The sequence below is a fragment of the Polypterus senegalus genome, chromosome 18 (genome assembly GCF_016835505.1).
Source record: "Polypterus senegalus isolate Bchr_013 chromosome 18, ASM1683550v1, whole genome shotgun sequence".
In the NCBI taxonomy this organism is placed as follows: domain Eukaryota; kingdom Metazoa; phylum Chordata; class Cladistia; order Polypteriformes; family Polypteridae; genus Polypterus; species Polypterus senegalus.
The window spans coordinates 90,491,679-90,513,813 of NC_053171.1; the positions used below are offsets into that span (position 1 = coordinate 90,491,679).

The 22,135-nt window shown below is 37.9% G+C and overlaps 1 protein-coding gene across 16 annotated transcripts in view; it reads right to left on the reverse strand.

Moving 5' to 3' along the window:
- The window catches only part of nrxn3a (neurexin 3a), a 1,597,612-nt gene extending 1,584,324 nt beyond the window's left edge, over positions 1-13,288 (reverse strand). For 11 of the 16 annotated variants that reach the window (XM_039741967.1, XM_039741965.1, XM_039741962.1 and 8 more), the window contains exons 1-2: positions 13,066-13,276; positions 2,182-3,301 (exon numbers count right to left, since the gene is read on the reverse strand). In XM_039741967.1, the coding sequence (XP_039597901.1) occupies positions 2,182-2,887 (706 nt within the window). In that variant the 5' untranslated portion in view covers positions 2,888-3,301; positions 13,066-13,276. Of the gene's footprint in view, positions 1-2,181; positions 3,302-13,065 lie in introns of all 16 variants that reach the window. The other 5 variants (XR_005631328.1, XR_005631327.1, XR_005631329.1 and 2 more) reach the window with 4 other exon arrangements.
- Between the last annotated feature and the right edge of the window lie 8,847 nt (positions 13,289-22,135).

The window sequence follows — 22,135 nt, forward strand, 5'->3', positions numbered from 1 at the left end:
TGGTCTTTGGCACATTACATAACGTAGACACGCTTACCCGCATCTCACTGCTGAGGATAATGAGAGCAGCATTTCCCAAAAGTCATTCAAACTGATTGTCTACCATTTAGCAACTGCTATAATATACATTTTCTAATAACCTTCAAAACAGTTCATACGTATCTGAGACCATTTCATTTACTATCTCTAGCTTTGTAACCAAACACATACCCAATTTCATTGAAATATCTACAATGTTTCTCATATGAAGAAAGCAAATAAAAGACAATGTGGGGCTCACTTAAATGCTATGTCCAAATGCCATCATTTTATTATGTACCCCCTGTTTGGTTTTGTGTTCAGTCTATCAATTTATAGACCGGCAATAACTTTTTTTTTTTTTTAACATGGCTACTTATTTTTATTATCTGAGTTTATTATCTGAGCAGTACAACTTGTCATTTTCATTTAAAAGCCTTCTTTTCTTCTTCAAGAAATCTTCGAATGAATTCTATTCTTCCTTTGTAACATTTTTTTAAACTTCTTGAAGGGAGATTAAATGAAGAAGATGTGTTTTCAAAGAGATGGGAGCTTCCCATTGGTTTTAAGGGATAGATAGGCTAAGGCTGTTGAACTCCCGCACGTCCATTGAGGTACGGGAAAAATGTCCTTGGGGTTTTAGATAGATAGATAGATAGATAGATATGAAAAGCACTATATAATAGATAGATAGATTATAATCATAGTATAGTAGACTAGATAGATAGATAGATAGATATGAAAGGCACTATATAATAGATAGATAGATTATAATCATAGTATAGTAGACTAGATAGATAGATAGATATGAAAGGCACTATATAATAGATAGATAGATTATAATCATAGTATAGTAGACAGGATAGATAGATAGATAGACAGATAGATAGATAGATAGATAGATAGATAGATATGAAAGGCACTATATAATAGATAGATAGATTATAATCATAGTATAGATAGATACTTTATTAATCCCAAGGGGAAATTCACAAAATTAGGGTTAGGGTTTTGACATTTAGCTGACTGATTGTGATTGGCCCTTCCTACTTATTTTTCCTTATAATGGATTTGTAATGATATGTGTGGTCTCTTTGATTATACTTCCAGCAGTGCCAAGGAAAAGGTACTGCGGCCTTTCCAGATCATATGTAATGGTTCTTCTTACATGATATAAAGGGACGGTGACTAGTTTTTTTAATCTGCAATATAGTGGTTGTTAGTACAAATAAGCCGCATTACATATCTAATAAATACCTGATAACTTTGGGGTCTATTCACACTGTACATATGTGAACATCTCTTTAACTGAAACTGACAAGGTGCACCTCATTCAAAAAATACATTATTACGAATTACAAAAAGCTAATTTTTCTCTTTGTGATCCTTTGTGATTGTGAATATACAGTAGCCATGCCTGCAAATCAGAACTGAGACTTTTATTTGCTTGTTGGCACAGTTTAAATATCATTAAAATATTTCCAAAAGAAACCAAATACCCCAGGTTCCACATTTTAAGATTTGTAAACAACATCTAATGCATTTTTATCATTTTAGCACACATTGGAGTCAATCGTATAACACATATTTGAGCCTTTTCACATTTATAAATACAATAAGAGGAAAGTCAGACAGAAAAATAATTAGAGAAATGAAAAACATTTGACAGGCAAACTTCACTACACGTTAAAGCTGCACGTTGTATATTCTGTGAGGAGACAACATTTTTTTATAATGCCTATCCAAACATGCACTCTTCAAAATGTATTGATTGCGATATCAGGAAAAACTGGAAATATGCTTTATCAAGGATCCCCAAAGGAAAAGCACTTTAGTATAACTTGACAGCAATCAAAAGCAAGTGGGCTTAGAGAACTATTGGATTCCAAGAAATTCTGGCAGCAACATTTACTCTTTTTTTGTAAATAATAAATAAAAAATCAGAAATTGTATATCTTACTTAAGCGGAGACAGACTGGAGGAATCTGTTATTTTAGCAACACTGAGAATTTTTGTAACATAAGAACACACATTATCCATTAATAAGTATGTTTTTTCTCCTTAAAACACTGAAAATATTTTACTGATTGCAAAGTATGCCACAACACAAGATGGTATGTTCCAAGTCAAAAAAAAATCAATAAAAGTTAAGATGTTCCCTACCTTCACTGCAGAACTGTCCCACATACCCCGTATTGGTACAATCGCATTTTGGCTGCCCTTCGACTACCGAGCAACTCCCACCATTTTCACAAGGATTTTCCGTACATAAGCCGTCCATTTCCAATCTGACACTCTGGCTGCTCAGGAGCTTCGGTTGTGTGTTTCCGTATTTCAAATCAGTGATAATTCCTTTAAATGGTGTTTGGTCCTTCACGGTTGGCAGCGTTAATGCAGATGATCTAATATCCAGTGGAACGCCACCAAAGAACAAATCACTAACGATTTTCATGTACTGCCTCTGGGGCCTAACCTCATCTGAATTTCTCTCACTGTCCACTACCAGGACAGTTCTAAGGTTATTTCGGCTGATCATGACAAAGTGCCAGTTGCTATCGTTCACTCTTTTGTTCGAAACAATGGTGGACTCTGCGCAGTCAATGCTGAACTGCAGCTGCATCTTCCCTTCCACGATCATTAACTGAAGAAAGTCACAGTATCCGCCATCATCCAAATATAGAAGCAGAGCCGTGGAAACATCTGTTTTGAACTGAAAACTTAGGTCACTTCTTGTACTGGCATCCCAGCGGAGATAACGAGCCCACTGACCAGGGGTTCCTGTAAACTCAAGGCCAAGGCATAGGCCTAATAAAGTACAAAGCAGCAAGTGTACCTTGAAGGACAAGCAGATGGGATTCATAGTAAACATTAAAGGTAGGAAACAATAATCCTAAAAACAAGATAGCATCAAATGAGCTTTGGTTAATAAATTATACATCCAATATATCCAGCAATATAATATTCAATTCAAATAAAATGTGGCTCCAGTGAAAAATCCTGGCTTCTCAAGTGGCAGATATCCAAAACACCACCACCACCAAATATAAAATGTTCCAAAGAGTGTTCAGCAACAAATCAGGTTGCTTGTTGATTTAATTCTGTAACATACTGGAATCCAAACTCATCCTTTTAGTTGATGATATGGTTACGCTGAGGGATCATATAAAAATTGATACTTTGGGATTTGTTTGAAAAAATGATAACAGTCTTCATATTGGCCTGCATGTGATTTGGCGCGCTGGTCGATAAGTCGAACTTTATGTCAAGCCTGCTAGTTGCTGATCTGCAAAACATTAAATAAATAAAACAAAAGAAAAGAAGAAATGAAACATTGCACACCCAAAGCAATTAATTGTTTGCTTGCTTTACATTAAGTTATTGATCTTGTTGGCATTCCTTATTCTTCACGATTCAATTGATCATTCAAGCATTTCAAATCAATAATGAGCTCTTGTCTCTGATAGATTGGAAGTTCTGTATTTTTAAGACTGAGAACTTACAGTACATAAAGCTGCTCCAAAGTTTAAAAAACAAGCATTCAATGATATAAATATTGGAATTCTGAATGAATATGTTTGCAATTAAAACATTAAAACTCATGAGGATATCCTTAAAAATGTAGGTTGACACCTTTTATTTTTTTGTAAATATGATTTTTTCAGTCTAGGCTAATATTTGTTCTTTCCTCTGGCGGACTCACACCCACTTTCAGGTACGTGAAGGTGCCAAAATGGTTCTTCTAACTGATGTTTCCCAAAAGAACCATCCAGATGAGGGATCCAGAAAGAACCTTTATTTATTTAAATCTGCGACAAGCTTCATAAATTACCATGAGCAGATGATATCAGATTTGTGCAACACCAATGTATTTGTGATTTTAAAAGAATTTTCTTGCTCTGTTAGTATCCTGATAGGGGGCATACTGTACATTAAAGATTTCTGTTTCAACCACATATTAGGAACCTTTTCAAAGCCCAAAGAACCAATTTCATATATAAATTGAATGAAATGGTCCTTTGTCAAGCAATGAATCTGGGAGGAATCATACAACCCAGTAAAGTGCCATTTTCAATCATTATTTCTAAGAGTGGACTCATATTACACCCATGTACCTCACTTCTTAGGATCTGTTTTTTGCTTTCTTTCCAACCCGTTTCTAAATCAGATCCCAATTCCTACCTTTTATTATTTCTCATATATTAGCTTCACTAAAGGTTTTAGCTTTTTTGATTTCTACGCTTAGTCTTTCAACCTACAGGGGTAGTTTATTTACAGAAGTGTTTAGCAGGCATTTTGATGTCCATAAATAAATTAGTTCCCTGATAACACTTTCCTTCTTCACTCTGGTGAATAATTTTACTTGATGAATCACGATACGACGAATGAGCATCCACTTTTATAAGGATACATTGACATTTGTGCCTGTGGAAACTATATGTTATCATTATTAGAGAAATGCATATTAACAAAATAAATAAATGAAAGCATCCTCTGTTCTAATGCCATTTCATAATTTCTCATTTTACTAAAAGCCTCACAAAAGTTCATGACACATAAAAATGCAGTTTGTACTACAGGCAGAGAAAAAAAAAGGCAAATAATTAAACATGGAGGATAATTAAAGTCAGTAACTGGCATCCGATCAAGAAATTGCTTCAGACAAAAGCCTGCAGCCACAAAGGTCTCCTGTGGCCAGGACGGAGAACCACTACTCTCGCTTCCATTCAACTCAAGTCTCAAAGAGGCTGCGAAAATAAATGAATGAACGCTTAATAAAGGAAATCAAGTCCAGCACTGAGGAAAGGCCAGTTCGGTTTGTTTAAAAAAAAATCTTCACATTATTTTCGGCACAAAATGACCAACATCTATAAGTGTCATAGTGTTAGGGAACTGAATTTAAGGTTACACAGGTAGAATCGCCATAATGGCTCACCGCATTACAAAATGAAACCTCCAATTTCTTCTGCATTCAATTGATACATGATGTTTGTATCTTCTCAATGCTTTAAAGCAATATTGACTAAGAAAATCACTATATAACAATGCTGTTGGCAGTTTTTGACTGTGTCTATTCTCATCCCACACATGAGCATATTCATTCATTCATTCATGTATTTGTTCGTTTATTCATTTGTTTTCCACTACTTATCTGAAAGCAGGTCACAGGGGTAACAGTTTTAGCAACAAGGCCCAACTGTTCATTTCCCCATTCCACACATGCCAATTCACACTGTGGAATTCCGAGCCATTTTCAGGCCGTTTGGGAGATATTATCCTCCTACCAGGCCCTGAGTCCTCCTTGGGGTCTCCTCACAGCTGGTCATGCCCATTATAGGATTCATTGACTCTAAATGTGTCCCTCAGTGAGTGCATGATGAATTGATGGATGGATTGGGACTTGGTCCACCTTTGGTTCATGTCCTGTGCCCAGCGGGCCCTGGGTCCTCCCTGGGGTCTCTTCACAGCTGATCATGCCCGTTATGGTATTTAGCAACAAGGCCCAACCGTTCATTTCCCCATTCCACACATGCCAACTCATACTGTGGAATTCCGAGCCATTTTCAGGCCGTTTGGGAAATATTATCCTCCTACCAGGCCCTGAGTCCTCCCTGGGGTCTCTTCACAGCTGATCATGCCCGTTATGGTATTCATTTATTCTAAATGTGTCCCTCAGTGAGTGCGTAATGGATTGATGGATGGATTGGGACTTGGTCCACCGTTGGTTCATGTCCTGTGCCCAGAGGGCCCTGGGTCCTCCCTGGGGTCACTTCACAGCTGATCATGCCCGTTATGGTATTCATTTACTCTAAATGTGTCCCTCAGCGAGTGAGTGATGGATTGATGGATGGATTGGGACTTGGTACCCCATTGGTTCATGTCCTGTGCCCAGTTCTGCTGGCTTAGGTCTCTGACCCACTTGAAGAACCTGAAGTAAATTAAGAATGTCCAAGTGTGCTGTTTAAGAGCTAACATAACCTACTATAGCATGAACTGCAATGAAAAAATCAAGCAAATAAAACATAAATAAAATGTAACCCACATAAATTATTTAGTAAGAGTACATGAATAAGATAGGTTACCCAATTACAGTAGCACAACTAGCCACAAGTGAGCACAGCATGTAGAGTACGAGTAGATCCATCTTCTTTGTTAAACCTTTCCCTTAGCACACATTAAACGTCACGCTCTTCCATGAAGCACTCATGATATTCCCATTCCTTCTTTATAAAATCTAGAGTATAATTAGGTATTACCAGAGCTAGTCAATAGATCCGCACACTTTAAACATCAGGAAAAATAAAACAGAGAACGTATCTGCGTTTTTTTGTTTTCTCCACTTTTCTTATGGAATCCTGTGACTAAGGCACAGAAGCCAGTAAAAGGTTAAAGCAATTCTATAAAAATCCAATTAAAAGTTTTCAAGCTATTTTCTCAAAATGTTCTCCAGTGTTATCGGTCATCTAGTCTGAAAATTACCCACATTATTCTTATGGCAGACACAGCTATCAATCAATACTACAGTGCTTTTTATCAGATGACGAGGAAATTAAAGGCTTTCCACCAAAAAATCAAATGCAAAAGAAATTCCTTTAAAATAACTAATATAGATGTCCACCCACAGAGCAAACTGCATTCAAATCATGTATGCCGCAATGAGGTTTTGATATGAAATAACACAGGAAAAAGACTTTACATAATAAATGTAAATGTCTTCATCTGGGAATCTTCAACAGTAACAGTGCACTGAATCGTACCAGCTCAGTGCAAAGCAAATTGTAGCATGTAAGAAATTCACACATTATTTGGCCATACACTTCTTCTCTTGTGCTTTCTGCTCTATTTTATCATACCTTATAAATGTCTAGCTTCAAGAAAGGTGAATCGACAATCATGAATTCTAAGTGGCTAATGTAAAACATCTGACTCGTATGCATTATTGAAAGGCTTTTAATTCACCCTGAATGCGGCTCTAATAAGTCTGCACACATTTTAGTATTATAAATTGAAAGAATAACGCACTACTTCAATTCGGCCTCATAATTAGCTTTCACTGCACCTCCTGATGCTACGTACTGCACATAACATTACAAAATCTGTGCCATTGCTTTTTTTAAAACGCTAAACGAACAATTAAAAGCCAAAAAGAAAGCGATGCTCCAAATTCTGCTATCTCCTCGAGCAGCATCGCCTCGCGCCCATTTGACTGAGCACCATTTTCATTGCTGTTCAGATTCCCTCCCGCATTTCCTTTTGATAAGGTGGCATCATGTTCATTATCATAATGCTTCAACAGCAATCAGAATCGTTAGACAAAGCAGGAACAACGGCGTGAGGCCAAAGGCCACTGAGCTATATCTGTCACTAATTTTCAATTGTTTTAAAATCAGCGTAATCAAACACAGCGTTCATCACAAACCTGTCTTTCACATTTGTATACTGATGAGCCTCAACGATGAGGCACGAGAATGAAAGCATGGAGAGCGCTGGGGTACCCCACCCACCACTCAAAATACAATGCATATCCAAATAGATTTATAATAGTGTCGTGAAAGTAATGCAGGCACAGTTCAATCATCAGGATGGCACCCTTAGACATTTCAAAATCACCTGACAATAAGAGAGATTTAAAAAAATAATCACCAATGTTAGCAATTTGTAGATGATGGAAAATGTCTTACTTGGTTTATTTTACGTCAATGCATTATTCTGATGCAGAGTATACTCTACTGCTGCATTGCCTTTTCTCTTTTACAAATATAATCTTCCTTTAAGAAAGTCGAGCTTTACTGCAGTGAAAACACTGTCACATCATTCACACCGCACGACAACCAGAAAAGAATCAAGTTTGATTTAAATATAAATATGAACGTCAAAGCAATTTGAACAATGCAAAGTACCTATTTCATTTTACCTGGTTTGGAAAAGTTTTGGTTTTTTTTTTTCGACATAAAATAATGGGAGTGCCAATCGAATCGGCGAAAAATAATGTGAAACATTATTCAGGCCTTTGACCACCTGCCTTGCATTGTTAATTCACTACAAGCAGGGAGCTATTGAGTTCTGGTAACTGATACCTCGAGTGTGAGTGTCATTCACATTACTAGGACATCCATATGTTTTATTGTTTTTGTTGAAGGGGCTGCACCAAGGAAATAAGAGCTAAGGGTGAAAAGGTTAAGCTACAGGCAGGATTGTATTCAAGCTGCTGGTTGTGAAATGTCCCACTGATGTGTTTTATCTCCTCCATGGGGAAATATTCAGACAAGCATTAACAAATAAGTGAAGGCTAGAGGGTTAAATGTGAAATCGGATTCCTGTGTTTCCAACTCAATAATGAATGTGAACTGTATTCTATATTATATAATGGATACGCTGGCTAATAATCATTCATTTAATGTACAAGTTTAATTAATGATCTGATAATTGAAATTTTCTCTATTACATTATCATAGATTATCTGTAAACTACAGCGGCTTAGCAGTGAAAAAGAGCGTCGTCTGATGTGCAGTAGGAAGTAGTTTTAAATATTCCAGAAACAAATAGTCCAAACAGACACACACTCAATGAATCTGAGATTTAAAACAATTGTTCTAGTTAAATCAAACAGAAAACACAGAGATCTTATATATGAAATCCACATTTTCATTGAGATAGAGATGTTGAATAGGCAGAAAGGACACAGATACAGTATTTTAAATGGAATACACCTAAAGAGAAAATTAGTTCTTTCTAAAGCAAATAAAACAAAATGGTGGAATTTATACACAGCTACACTGCTTTTAAAATATATCTTTAATTTTATATCTGAACTTAATTTGTAACCTGAACTATTATTTTAAATTGATTACTAATATTAACTGCCACTGAGGTAAATAATGTGCTTTTCTGTTTTTAAAAAACTGAAAACAATTACTGAAAGGCAGATGCTGGAATGCTAATGTACAATAAATTAAAGAGTCATAAACTGTTAACATTTACATGTTTATTTATTTATTTTTTTTTGTCTGGATTTTCCTTTAGTTGAATACGGCTGCAGCACCTGATTTATTTTTTTTATTTTGGGGGTACTATCTTAATTTTGCTGTTTAAAATCATATTTAATCAAAAAATGTATTTTAAAGAATCGAACAATGATTGCTAAAACATAAATTAAATGATTTCTAAATTATATATATATATATGTGACAAACAAATTGTACCATTTTTCTGGTACAGATTAACTAGAAATTGCAGAGTAAATTTATTTTTTGTTGTTGCATTTAACTTTATTTTTCTAAATATAATTATTGAGCAAACCATATTTCTTTTCGTAAATTTTCGGAGCTTTGAATTAAAGCAGAATTTATTTGTAAGTCAAAATTGCAGTGTTTTTGTTTTGTTTTATTTTGCTTTTTTTTTTTTTAATGCAGTCTCCGAAGTGTTTTTTCTTTCTTTTTTTATTTTTCATGGCGCACATTTAAAGATATTTAGCGCATATGTTGCCTCCCATTCGAAATGACTCCTCTGCCTGTAACTGTAGATTAGCCATTCTCGTTGGGAAGGATCACATTCATTCATTTCACAATCACAATAATTTGTTCTCTGGGAGGCATCTATCGGGCTGAGCACATTGAAGTAATTGTGATTAGACACATTTAAAGGGTAATTGCAAAGATCACTTTGATATTTTTTTCTACAGAAATGTTGCACACACCAAGAATAAATTACCTTGAATTACAAATATTTTGCGCTAGAAAAGATAAGAAACGGGTCTGTTGTGCAGTTGTGTAATTCTGTGGCTTTACTGCTATGAAATAGTATTTTTAGCCTTAGATTTTCTAATATTGTTCTTCGCATGTCATGTTTCCATTTCTTGTATATGAATTGACAGATTTTAATTGTTCTTTTTATCTGTTGTTATATACACGGTGTGGCTGATCGTTTGCGTCTTATTTTACAAATGAAAGACGCGCTTTAGATAAAAATTTTGAAACGTAGGTGTAGTGATTTTTTTTTAATCGCTGCCACATAAAAACTTCTTAAACATACCCAGTGTAAAATAACCAGAAATATGCTGTTGTTTGTCATTTGCCGTTCCACGAAGGTAAAGTGTCGAACTTGAAGTCAAATGATCATCTTGTTAAAATACGGAGAACGCAATCCTTCAATTCATTCGTCTGGAAATGTTTTTCAAAAATACAAAATATTACCAATATGTAGGCGTCCGTGTGAACAAATATGAAATAAACATTGTGGGCTGTGCTTCTTCACATGCACACATTTCCCTTAACATTAAGGTGACATTTACTTTGACAGCCTCTGGACATCCCTGCTTCATGTGTCTACTCATCTAATAGCCTGCCAAGCAGCTACAAAGTAAAGCAAGAATGTTACAAACCATCCAAATGGTCAACATCTCCACTCCTCCAAGGGCTCCTGAAAAGGACAAGGGGAGCAAACAGGAAAATTTAATTTTAGGATTAAGCAAACGCGCATCTCTGGGCTGGCCGGCAGCTGCACGGAAAGCACGGCTGGCCGCTCAAAGCGCGTTTTTATCGTTTATGATGCGGGATTATATTAACGAATCCAAATAAATAAATCAATAAAAAGTAAACGCAAGTAGGAAGAAAATGAACTCCTCCTTTGTATAGGCCTAAGGTGCAAAGCGAAGGGAGTTCCAGCTTAATGCAGCAGCAAAGTCACGACAAAGTGATGTCGCACTTAATTTCTATTACTGTCTTATTACTCATAGCATTCATTTGAACGTTTCTCCTTGTTCATTAGAGAATCCACGTGAGAATTTTGCTACAGCTTTGTAAAACTGTGCATTACAAAAACTTGGCGACATTTATTTTTTTTTTCCGTTTAACTGGACACATTAAACGGCCGATTAAAGGGACGGTGTCCCAGAGAAAGCCTGTCAGCCGCACGTACGCTGTCCTCATGCCTGGCACGCGCCAAATGACCGCTCCAGCAAAGCATAACTAAACCCGATTTCATTATTTGACCTGATTTCTCTCTCTCTCTCTCTCTCTCTCTCTCTCCCTCTCTCTCTCTCTCTCTCTCTCTCCACCCCTAATATCCCCCTTTCTCTCTTCTGTTCTTTTCTGCTGCATTGAACTGGACAAGCAGCGCTCATCTTTTGTTTTACACACTCTGCTGCCCTTGTGTGCTAAAATTGTGGCCCCTTTCCGTGCAAACGTGGGAAAAATTGAACCAAACTGATTGTAAATGTGAAAGTGAAAGCGGAAAGAACTTCACGCATGATTAGAGATCCCTTTCCACATCAAAAGTTTCGGATCTCGTTCCTCAAGTAGCACTATAGCGCCGTTTCAGTATAAGATCCCACTTTATAGCATTTCCCTGTAAATCTAGAATTCCTATTTTTATCCCTTCGTCTTTCTTCTTTCTGTCTATGTCGCGTCCCGTCGAGGATTTGATCTTGTCGTTGCATGGGCTGCAGCCCCCTCTGCCCCTGTACTGGAAATAAGGGGTTCAGATAGCGGATTTAGTGGAGGATTGGTGAAGAAATTGTAAATACGGGGCTTTTGCAGTTAAAGTGGTGACACGCCCCCCAGTCAAGTCGTTGTCTTTTAATTTTGTCACTGATTCAAACTGTATTTCATTTCCAGGCAGTTTTAATCTCCTTCCCGCGGTGAATTACGTCTTCCCCGCACATATGGGAGGAACGCTCGTTTTGTCATCTCTCTCTCTCTCTCTCTCTCTCTTTCTCTCTCTCTCTCTCTCCCTGTCTCTCTATCTCGACCAGCCTCGTACTTCGGAACAGTATGAAGCACTCTGTAATCTGCATTTTAAGGCCGGCTTTCAACTAAATGATCCGTGTTAATGCAGCTTTGGTGAGCATAATATGCAGGGCTGTAGCACCAGAAATATTTTTTTTCTCTGTAAATACTTTAAGAATACCGATAGTTTTGCAGATTCCTAGAAGTTAGTATTCTAAGACTAACCTATTACAATCCACGTACACCTTTTTTAGTTGCGCAAAAAGCTCCTTAGCAGAGCATGATTTTTGTTTAGCACAGATATCCCACGGAATTGAGCTTTTCGGTTATGTCCTACTGCCTCCTTCAGTTTTGCGGATCGTCTGTACGGCATCAAATGCATGGATCCGCTGGATGGTTTCTGCTTTGCATGCAGCAGTCCCAGTAAAACCAATAGGTTTCGTGGCTTATTAAAGAAATGCTTAAAACGGAGTAGCATGCTGTGATCCAAGAGGTATCATAAGAATCGGATAGTAAAGGTTAAATAGCACAGCCGTGACTCGATGCTGCCCCAATGAAGACTGCCCTTAATGCGCGTCCTGCATATTCCGTCAAGCGGAAAATTGAAGTCCCTACTTTGGAATTTATATTTCAAAGTCTGCATGGGTAAAATGAGTTAAAAGGGGCTCATTTAACGGAATTCGCAGCCTTTTCCCGAAGGTTTCTAAGCTCTCTGCCGCTCTTAAGCTTTAGGAATTCTAAATTTCCAAAGTGTCTCCATATTTAACGCCCTCCCTCCGTTATTCACACTCCACGTGTAACAAATGTTTCACCTTCAAATATTAAAGCTACGATGTTCCGAAAGTGCCATTTAAAACAAGAATAAAATAGTGTATTCGGAACTTACATCCTGGGATAGGAAAATCACTAAAAGCAGTGAACATCTCAGTAATGAACCTTCACAATGCCATTTAATAGGTTAAATAAGTAGGCTTTTGGGGTGAGACACATGAATGCCTTTGTGTGAATATGATACATTATCACATCACCCTACACATTTTAAAGCACCGATAACGTGTCCATTTAGCACTGGTGGGATTTTTAGGAGCGATGATATGAAACTGACCTGCTCAACCAATACTAGGAAATATCCATCATCCCAAAATAAAACAGTATCCTTTCAGTACTTCAGAATCCTTGAAAAACTGTGACAAGACCGACTTTGCTCCAATTTTTAAAAGTGGCAAAACGTGTTCGTACTTTGCATGCGAAATAATTGGAAGTTGAATTATGGATTCTTGTCTTAGTTCAGGCAGTCCACTTTCATCCTCCGGTCTGTACTTACCTTAAAGGTTGCAAAGGCATCCAAATTTGACAATCCAGTTTAAAATCCTGTAAAAAGAATGTAAGTCCAGGTTTGCGAGGAGACTTCAAAGTGGCGCTGCTGGGATGCTCTGTTCACAACGAGGATGCAGGCAGGAGAACAGTCCACCCTCCGTGAGTCTATTACAGCAGATTACAGAGCTGCGTCCGCTCACTAAAGCTGATTGGGAATCACGAGATTTTCACACACTAACTGCACCGGCCCGCCCTCTACTTATTAGGGTACACGCCATTTAAAGGCGCCGTTTTCTTCAAGGCTAAGCTTTACAGTTATCAGAGAGCCGATGTGTAATAAATATTGTCCCCAAGATGTTCGAAGCTCATGTCGTTACTGCCTTTCGCTTTGAGTGGGAATCGGGATACTTTGATAGCACGTATTCTCATAAAATGGCCGTATATTTGCCATGTATTCGTCTGTCAAACCACCACGTAAGATCAGCGGTTATCGACAAGTACATAAACAGAACACAATAAGAGCACATCTGACATATTCAGGAGAGCTGCATCTTAATGCTCAGGCCGAAGTTAAGTGCGGATTCAGCACTTAACACCGAATATCTCGATTTTAGTACATATTAGCGCAAGACCTATACATGAAACCTCGCCCCAGCAGTGCAACAAGTCGGCCCACGGGTAAAACATAAATAAATCGACAAAGAATTTAACCTTTATTAATTGACTTGTATATAAGAAATTTAGTTATATATTCATCTCAAATTTCTGAAAAATATTTTTGTAATAGACTGTGAAAACAAAAACAGTTGCACTTACTCATTCGAAATGTTTTTTTGGGGGGAAACGCGTCCGGCTTTTAAACTTTTTTGGAACTTTTCAAAAATTTCCGTATCGAATCGCCAATAGTATTCTCCGCTAGAAGCAAAAAACAAGCATAATGGACGCTGTCCGTGGTACTGAATTATTTTACACTTGGCGTTTCTGCACTTTGAAATTGGGTGCTCAAATCCGTAAACCCACTAGAGAAGCGGTTAACGGTTATTTCCACGTTTTTAAGGAAAAAAGGCTAAAGACACAACGTTTGTTTTCTTCATGACACATACATACACATATAAAAAAAGAATAGGAAAAAGAAAACTGACTGTAAGACGGGTAAAATTAAATACCTGATGTTTGATATATATAAAACGAAAGATCCACCGCACACATTCTCTAGCGGGTTTACCGACTTGAAAACTCCTTTTCATAATGCAGAAGCACAGTACCACAGATAGCCTCCATTTTTATATGTATAGTATTTGGTACAATGTTTTAATCCGTAATCCACAAGGGGATACCATAAGATTGTAATATATTATAATTTAATGTTTAATGTTATTTTTTAGTTCTCACTTACAGGAACTTGCATGTGTTTTGCTTTTTTTTCTGAAAGCCTGCTTGCACTGGGTTCAACGCAGGAAGGAGTCCAGGACCTAAATGCGCTCACTCAAGCCCACTCCCACTCTCACAAGGGCCCATTTAGAGTGTCAGTTTAATTTGATTTGCACGTCTTTGGGGTCCTTGGAGACAAAGAGGAGCACACAGATGGAATATACAGGGATGACGTGCGGATTCCACAAGGACAACATCCGAGAGCAGGATGCGACTCCAAGATCGATAAAATGTCAGCGTTACCCATCGCGCCAATTTTCTTCTGTATAATTATTTTGCATATATACATTAAAATGATTAGGTACACAAACTCACTGTCTTTCTTGTAAGGTTGCAAATGCAATTATCAATCAATCTATTTATTTTCAAATCTACACTCTAAACAAATAACTGAAAGAACAGCTTGCCAATACTTATATAAGTGCATATTTCCAGATTACAAAAATCAAGTTTACTGTTTTTCTTAAATCTTTTATGAAACATTCTGAAACATTATTTAATACATTGTGCTAACACAATAAAAATAGCAACTACTTTAACTTACTATTGTAACTTATTTGAACTTCATGTCATTAATTCCTTGATAAAAAAGGCAAAAACTTACTTTGTGGTGGTTCAATCAAGTTGGTTGGCTGATGCGATTGCTCTCCACCTTTCTTGGAACGGGATGTCTAAGTTCCCGCCCACTGCACCCGTTCGCGGAGTGCTACCTGTCCGCTGAACAACATTGTGTGGAGGGCAGAAACTCTTGCACAGATTGAGGATTCCCTTATTTACAATCACATTTTAGAACGAGGCTTATTACAGGCTCTAGTTCCTGTTGTAATGGATGATGTGTTAATGTTGAAGTCATAATTGAACTTCATAATACTAAAAAATAATGAGATAAAAAAGTAATTGGAACTACCTACAAATGCGAATTATCGCAGAATAGAAGCATATATTCCAACTTGTATTTACTAAGTACAGGAAACATGAAGATGCGTCACAGTAGCACGGGTATAGCAATGCTGTCTTCCAATAAGGAGTCCAGGGAGGAATACATGATGCTCAGAATACCTTTATTTATTGAGAATGGAGTGCTTTCCTTTCCATTTCTTTTATTTATTTGATGATGGTATACTAGATAGATAGATAGATAGATAGATAGATAGATAGATAGATAGATACTTTATTAATCCCAAGGGAAATTCACATAATCCAGCAGCAGTATACTGATACAAAAAAACAATATTAAATTAAATAGTAATAAAAATGCATGTAAAAGCAGACAATAACTTTAAGTAATGTTAGCATTTACTCCCCCGGGTGGAATTGAAGAGTCGCATAGTGTAGGGGAGTAACGATCTCCTCAGTCTGTCAGTGGAGCAGGACGGTGACAAAAGTCTGTCACTAAAGCTACTCCTCTGTCTGGAGATGACACTGTTCAGTGGATGCAGTGGATTATTCATGATTGACAGGAGTTTGATTAATGCCCGTCGCTCTGCCACAGATGTTAAACTGTCCAACTTTAATCCTACAATAAAGCCTGCCTTCTTAACAAGTTTGTCCAGGCGTGAGGCGTCTTTCATCTTTATGCTGCCACCCCAGCACACCACCGCGTAGAAGAGGGCACTCGCCACAACCGTCTGGTAGAACATCTGCAGCATCTTACTGTAGATGTTGAAGGATGCCAACCTTCTCAGAAAGTATAGTCTGCTCTGACCTTTCTTACATAGAGCATCAGTATTGGCAGTCCAGTCCAATTTGTCATCCAGCTGCACTCCCAGATATTTATAGGTCTGCACCCTCTGCACAGTCACCTCTGATGATCACAGGGTCCATGAGGGGCCTAGGCCTCCTAAAATCCACCACCAGCTCCTTGGTCTTGCTGGTGTTAAGGTGTAAGTGGTTTGAGTCGCTTTGGGAAACAATTCTGTGCCTTTTTGTGTTATGATTATGATGATTATAATCCATCCCTCCATCCATTTTCTAAACCCACTTTATCCTAAGGAGGGTCATAGGGAAGTTAAAGCGTATCCTGCATTTTTAAGAATAAAGAAGCCAGACTGGCTCTTCAGAGCGATGCCATAGAGGAATTGTTTTTTTTGTTTTTTTTTCCAAAAGAGCCATCCACATGATGGTCCTAGAAAGAACCTTTATTTATTTAGATCTTTAACAGGCTCCATACAGTAAATTGCCATGACTAGATGGTAACAGAACTTTGAAATACCAATAAGTAATGATTTTAAAAGGACTCTTGCGTCATACACTGAGTAACCCAGTCCAAGTCCAGGATTTTTTAATCTATTAGAGTCCTGCTATAGATAGCCTACCAAACATTAAAGGTTTCATTTTTTACTACGGCGGCACGGTGGCGCAGTGGCTAGTGCTGCTGCTTCGCAGTTAGGAGACCCGGGTCCTCCCTGTGTGGAGTTTGCATGTTCTCCCTGTGTCTGCGTGGGTTTCCCCCCACAGTCCAAAGACATGCAGGTTAGGTGCATTTGCGATCCTAAATTGTCCCTAGTGTGTGTGCCCTGTGGTGGGCTAGCGGCCCGCCCAGGGTTTGTTTCTTGCCTTGTGCCCTGTGTTGACTGGGATTGGCTCCAGTAGACCCCCGTGACCCTGTGGTTAGGATATAGCAGGTTGGCTAATGGATGGATTTTTTACTACATATTAGCAAGTTTTTCAAAGCACAAGAAAACAGCTTTTTAAGCAAAGAAGCCTTTCTGGAATAAAATGGTGCTTAGTCAAGCAAAGGTTCAACAAATAATCATATAACTCAGTAAAAAAACTATAAAATGTCATTAAAGAACCAATATTTTTAAGAGTGTTGCAAGTATACGGCACAAGGCAGGAACAATCCCTGAATGCCGTTCCATTACAGATGATGATGATGATGATTATTACTATCATTATTACAGTGGCTGTTATCTGTTAGAAATATATTTACCTTGACTAAACTAAATATTTTGACTATTGTAACATCCTAATTATTATCCATCCATCCATCCATTATCCAACCCGCTATGTCCTAACTACAGGGTCACAGGGGGGTCTGCTGGAGCCAATCCCAGCCAACACAGGGCACAAGGCAGGAAACAAACCCCAGGCAGGGTGCCAGCCCACTCCAGTCCTAATTATTATATAACATCTTAATGGTAAGGATTCTGTATTATGTATTTTAGGTCCGTAAACAATAAAAATAAAAACAAACTGGCAGATGTTTAATATTTTGGGCACATAATGAGCTACTCATATTAAATTCAAACATATGTTAGGGTTTTAAAATGTTAATGGTGGGTTTCCAGTCATCTCACATACTGTTTCATTAATAAATAAATCCATCCATTTCTCCAAGCAATGAACTTAAGTTCATAGTTGCAGGGAAGCAGAGCCTACCCTGACCGTATCATCTGCAAAGCAGGAGCTGACATCAGACAAGTGTCGCTGGGCACGCTCATACAGCCCCAAGCTCAAATTTCTATGCTAAATAACACCATTCACTTGTGTGGAATATCACAAAGTATTCAGCAGTTTGCTGTGCAATAACAGATTGAGACATTTACAACAGTAAAGGCTTCGGCAGGCAGTAAGAGCAGCTAGAAAATAACATGATATTAATAATGGAGTATATTGTACTGTAAAAACAGAAGAATCAATTGAGCACAGAGGATCCATAGCACTGCAAAATGCATTCCAGCCTGTAGTTTAAACAGATTGTATCAGAAGAGCAGTTTAGAAAGCAAGAGTTGATCTTTAGCCTTGATATGAGTCTGACAAATACGGTATACAGTACCTCAGGGGAGAATCTGATGGAACAGAATCTTCAAAAATGAATCCGGAAAAAAATATATATTAAATGACTTTTACCATACAACTTTGTGACAACTAGAAGTCCAGGCTCAGAAGATCTTTATAGTGTCATGGTTTTAATACAAGGATAGCAGTACAAGCAGCAATTCTTGGATGTTAGTTTTGACAGCTCTATTATTTAATAGCAGGGCTTTTTAGATGATTCTTTATCTGACAGGAAGACAGTGAAGTAGAACCAGCTTTACTTACTTACTTAACTTACTTACTTACTTAAGCCCATCGCCCATTCTAGAGCATAGGCCTCCAGCAGCAGTTTGCCAAAGTCCTCTGTTCTGGGTCCGTTTTTCAAGCTGTCTCCAGCTTGGTGTCAGATTCAAGATCATGTCGCCAGGTGAGATCATTCTCTGGCTGGCCTTGCTTTCGCTTTCCTTTGGATTTTTTTTCTTAGTGCTTGCCTAGTGATGTTAGCAGTTGGTTCATGCAGTGTGTGTCCTATCTATCCTCATCTTCTTTCCTCTAATTCTTCTTCTGCTTTTAGCTGGTGTGTTCTCTGTCATAAATTGGCGACACTGTTGACTTCAGGCCGGCGAATGCAAAGGATCCTTCTCAAGCAGACTCTGAAGACAATTGTTTTGGGCCAACAAAAAAAAAAAAAACCAACGCAACGCTCTGCATCAAGCTTTTTGAGTTACTACAACTTCTGGTTAAAATTACGTAGAACCAACCCACAACACTGGGTAACTGGAAAGGGTTTTTCCTTCAGATCTTAAATTACTTTTAAGTTCCATCTACTTAAAAAATGATAGGATACACACAACTTTTTAAATTCAATGCACATAAAAATTAAGTTGTCCCAACTAATTTATGTTGCATTTTTAAAGACACTTTTAAGTTCTAAATACTTAATTATTAATATATAAAGTTGTGATGATGTAAAAAATAAAGTTGGTGTAAGAAGTGTTTTCTGCCTATAATTTTAAGACATATCAATTACTTATTAAATTATTAAAACTACAGCCACTTAAAGAATGAAAGTGTTGCAAAATTTACTTTATTGGAAATATAATGTTGCATCTTTACATTTTTCAACATCTTTCTAAAACTTTGTCTAACTGCAGCAGCAAAAATATAGGCCTCAATGTAATATTCAATTGCCAAATACTGTATGTCAAACCTGACTTTTATTGTAAGATGCAAAAACATTTTACTATACAGCTTCGGAGTATACTCTAAACTTAACAACTCAAAGTCAAAGAAAGATTATTACAATTAATGAAGTATCTTCTCAATATGCCGTCAAGCTTACATGCAGTAAGGCAATACGAGGTGTGGCAGAAAAGTAATGAGACTGATTTTTTATTTACCAAAGATTTTATTTTTTGTTATCCCCTTCAAAGTAGTTCCATTTTGCGTGACGCACAACCAAAAACACAACTTCGCTAATAGCAGTCACAAAAATCACGTAGTTAACGGAAGGAGTTGAAACTCGCACTGAGCTACGGGAGGGTACTGATACACGGGCTCTATCAAGGACAACAGCGCAGCGTTGCCAGATCGCTTGCAGTGTTGCCAGTCTCATTACTTTTGTGCCACACCTCGTATTGCGTCTAAAATCCTTAACCAACATAGAAACGCACGTGAGCAATCATTAGCGGCTGGAACAAAAAAAAAAAAGGACTGTTGAGAAAATATGGTAAAATGGACGGCACTAAATTTCACTAAAGCTATTCAACCGGTAATAAATAAGTAAATGATATTTACAATGTTGGAGCAATGGAAATACTTATTAGATTGAAATTGCTCCTTTATCACTTAGCTTTTATCTGCTCGTCTGCCTAATGTTAGTTAGACAGCCATCACGTTAGCCTGTCTGAATCCATATGATGTAAAGTAACGTTACTAGTCCTATCAGCATTGCACAAATAATAATGCCGGATTACTGAAGGAGGAATTAACTACTATTCTACTATACTATACTATTAAAATATCTGTTGTAACTCTCACCATAGTTGTTTTTTTTTTTACTTGCAGTATGGCGTGACGAACTTGGCAGAGCACGTTAAGAGGGCGGAGTTTCGTGCACACCCATGAAACAGAGAAACGAAGTAACCGTAGCGTTAGATTAGGTTAGACGAACTTCAATTTTGTTTTACAATAAATAAAAAAAAGGAATTTGAGTTTAGATTACTTATAAGTCTAAGCTAAAGTATGTACTAATATAATTCTTTCATGTCAACACATTAAATAATGTTTTCAAATTAAAATATTTAATAAAATCATTGCAGTTGAATTTTTAACATAAAAGCATGCCTTTGATTAAGTGATGGTTAGAGATCTCTTCAATTGCTTTTTACAGTGCGCAGCTGCACTTTCCTGATGGTGGTTTTGTTATCCTCCAAGTCTCTGCTTTGTACAAAAGAACTGACTCAATACTGGAGTTGAATAGCTTAATATTAGAATGCTGTGATTAAGTTTTTTTAAGCTGAATGAGGGCTTTGCCAGTCCTTGCCTTGACATCCACATTGGTGCAACCCTGTCTGTCGATGGCACTACCCAGGCAGGCGAAAGCTCCTAGTGGATTTCTCTTGAGAATGGTTCATTCAAGCTGAGATGACCTTTTGGACTTTGGTTTTCTCTTTATGGATGTTGAGGCCAACTTGTGCTGATGTGTTCACCAGGGTTGTTTATGGGTTTGGGACAGGAGGCTACATCATCAGCGAAGTCCAGGTCATCTAATTGTTTCCATGGAGTATGCTGGATCCTTTTCCTTTTTTTACCATACTGTAAATGCTTTCAAGGTCCAGTATATGACCAGAAAGGGAAAAAAATACATCCTTGTCTTCACCTAGATGCTGGTGAGCTGTCTGCCAGGGTTGCCTCTGCGGAATATTTGCTCATATAGGCTCTTTTTTTTTTTTTTTCTTAAAGAAGAAGGATGCCTTAAACCTGGACAAACTGGTGAGGAAGGCAGGGTCTATTGTAGGAATGAAGCTGGATAGTTTAACGTCCGTGGCAGAGCGACGGGCACTGAGCAGGCTCCTGTCAATCATGGAGAATCCACTGCATCCACTGAACAGGATCATCTCCAGACAGAGGAGCAGCTTCAGCGACAGACTGCTGTCACCGTCCTGCTCCACTGACAGACTGAGGAGACCCCACACTATGCGACTCTTCAATTCCACCCGTGGGGTAAACGTTAACATTATACAAAGTTATTGTCTGTTATACCTGCATTGTTATCACTCTTTAATTTAATATTGTTTTTTATCAGTATGCTGCTGCGGGATTATGTGAATTTCCCCTTGGGATTAATAAAGTATCTATCTATCTATCTATCTATCTATCTATCTATCTATCTATCTATCTATCTATCTATCTATCTATCTATCTATCTATCTATCTATCTATCTATCTATCTATCTATCTTGATCAGTGTGACAGACATTCGTAGATATTCGCAGACATGGTTTTGACTTCCATTGCTATGCAGATGATATATAGTTATATCTTAGTACACATTCGCCTCTCAGCACACTCACTGACTGCATCCCTAATCTTAAGCTATGGATGGTGTGGCGGACGGCTGGGGAGCCTGCTCAGCTGGGACGCCTAGAAGGACTGAGAAAGGGACAATACCTTCCCTGGACCACGAGAGGGCAGCCATCCTAGTCTGCATGGGGGCCACGGGATCAGAGGTTAAAAGCTCAACCCTGTTGGCGCCCGTGGCCACCGCCAGGGGGCACCCGGAGGATTGTGGAGCCCTGGATTGCAGCACTTTCACCACACTCGAAAGTGCTGCTGGAAGATCATCAGGGTGCACCTGGAGCACATCCGGGGCGTTATAAAGGAGG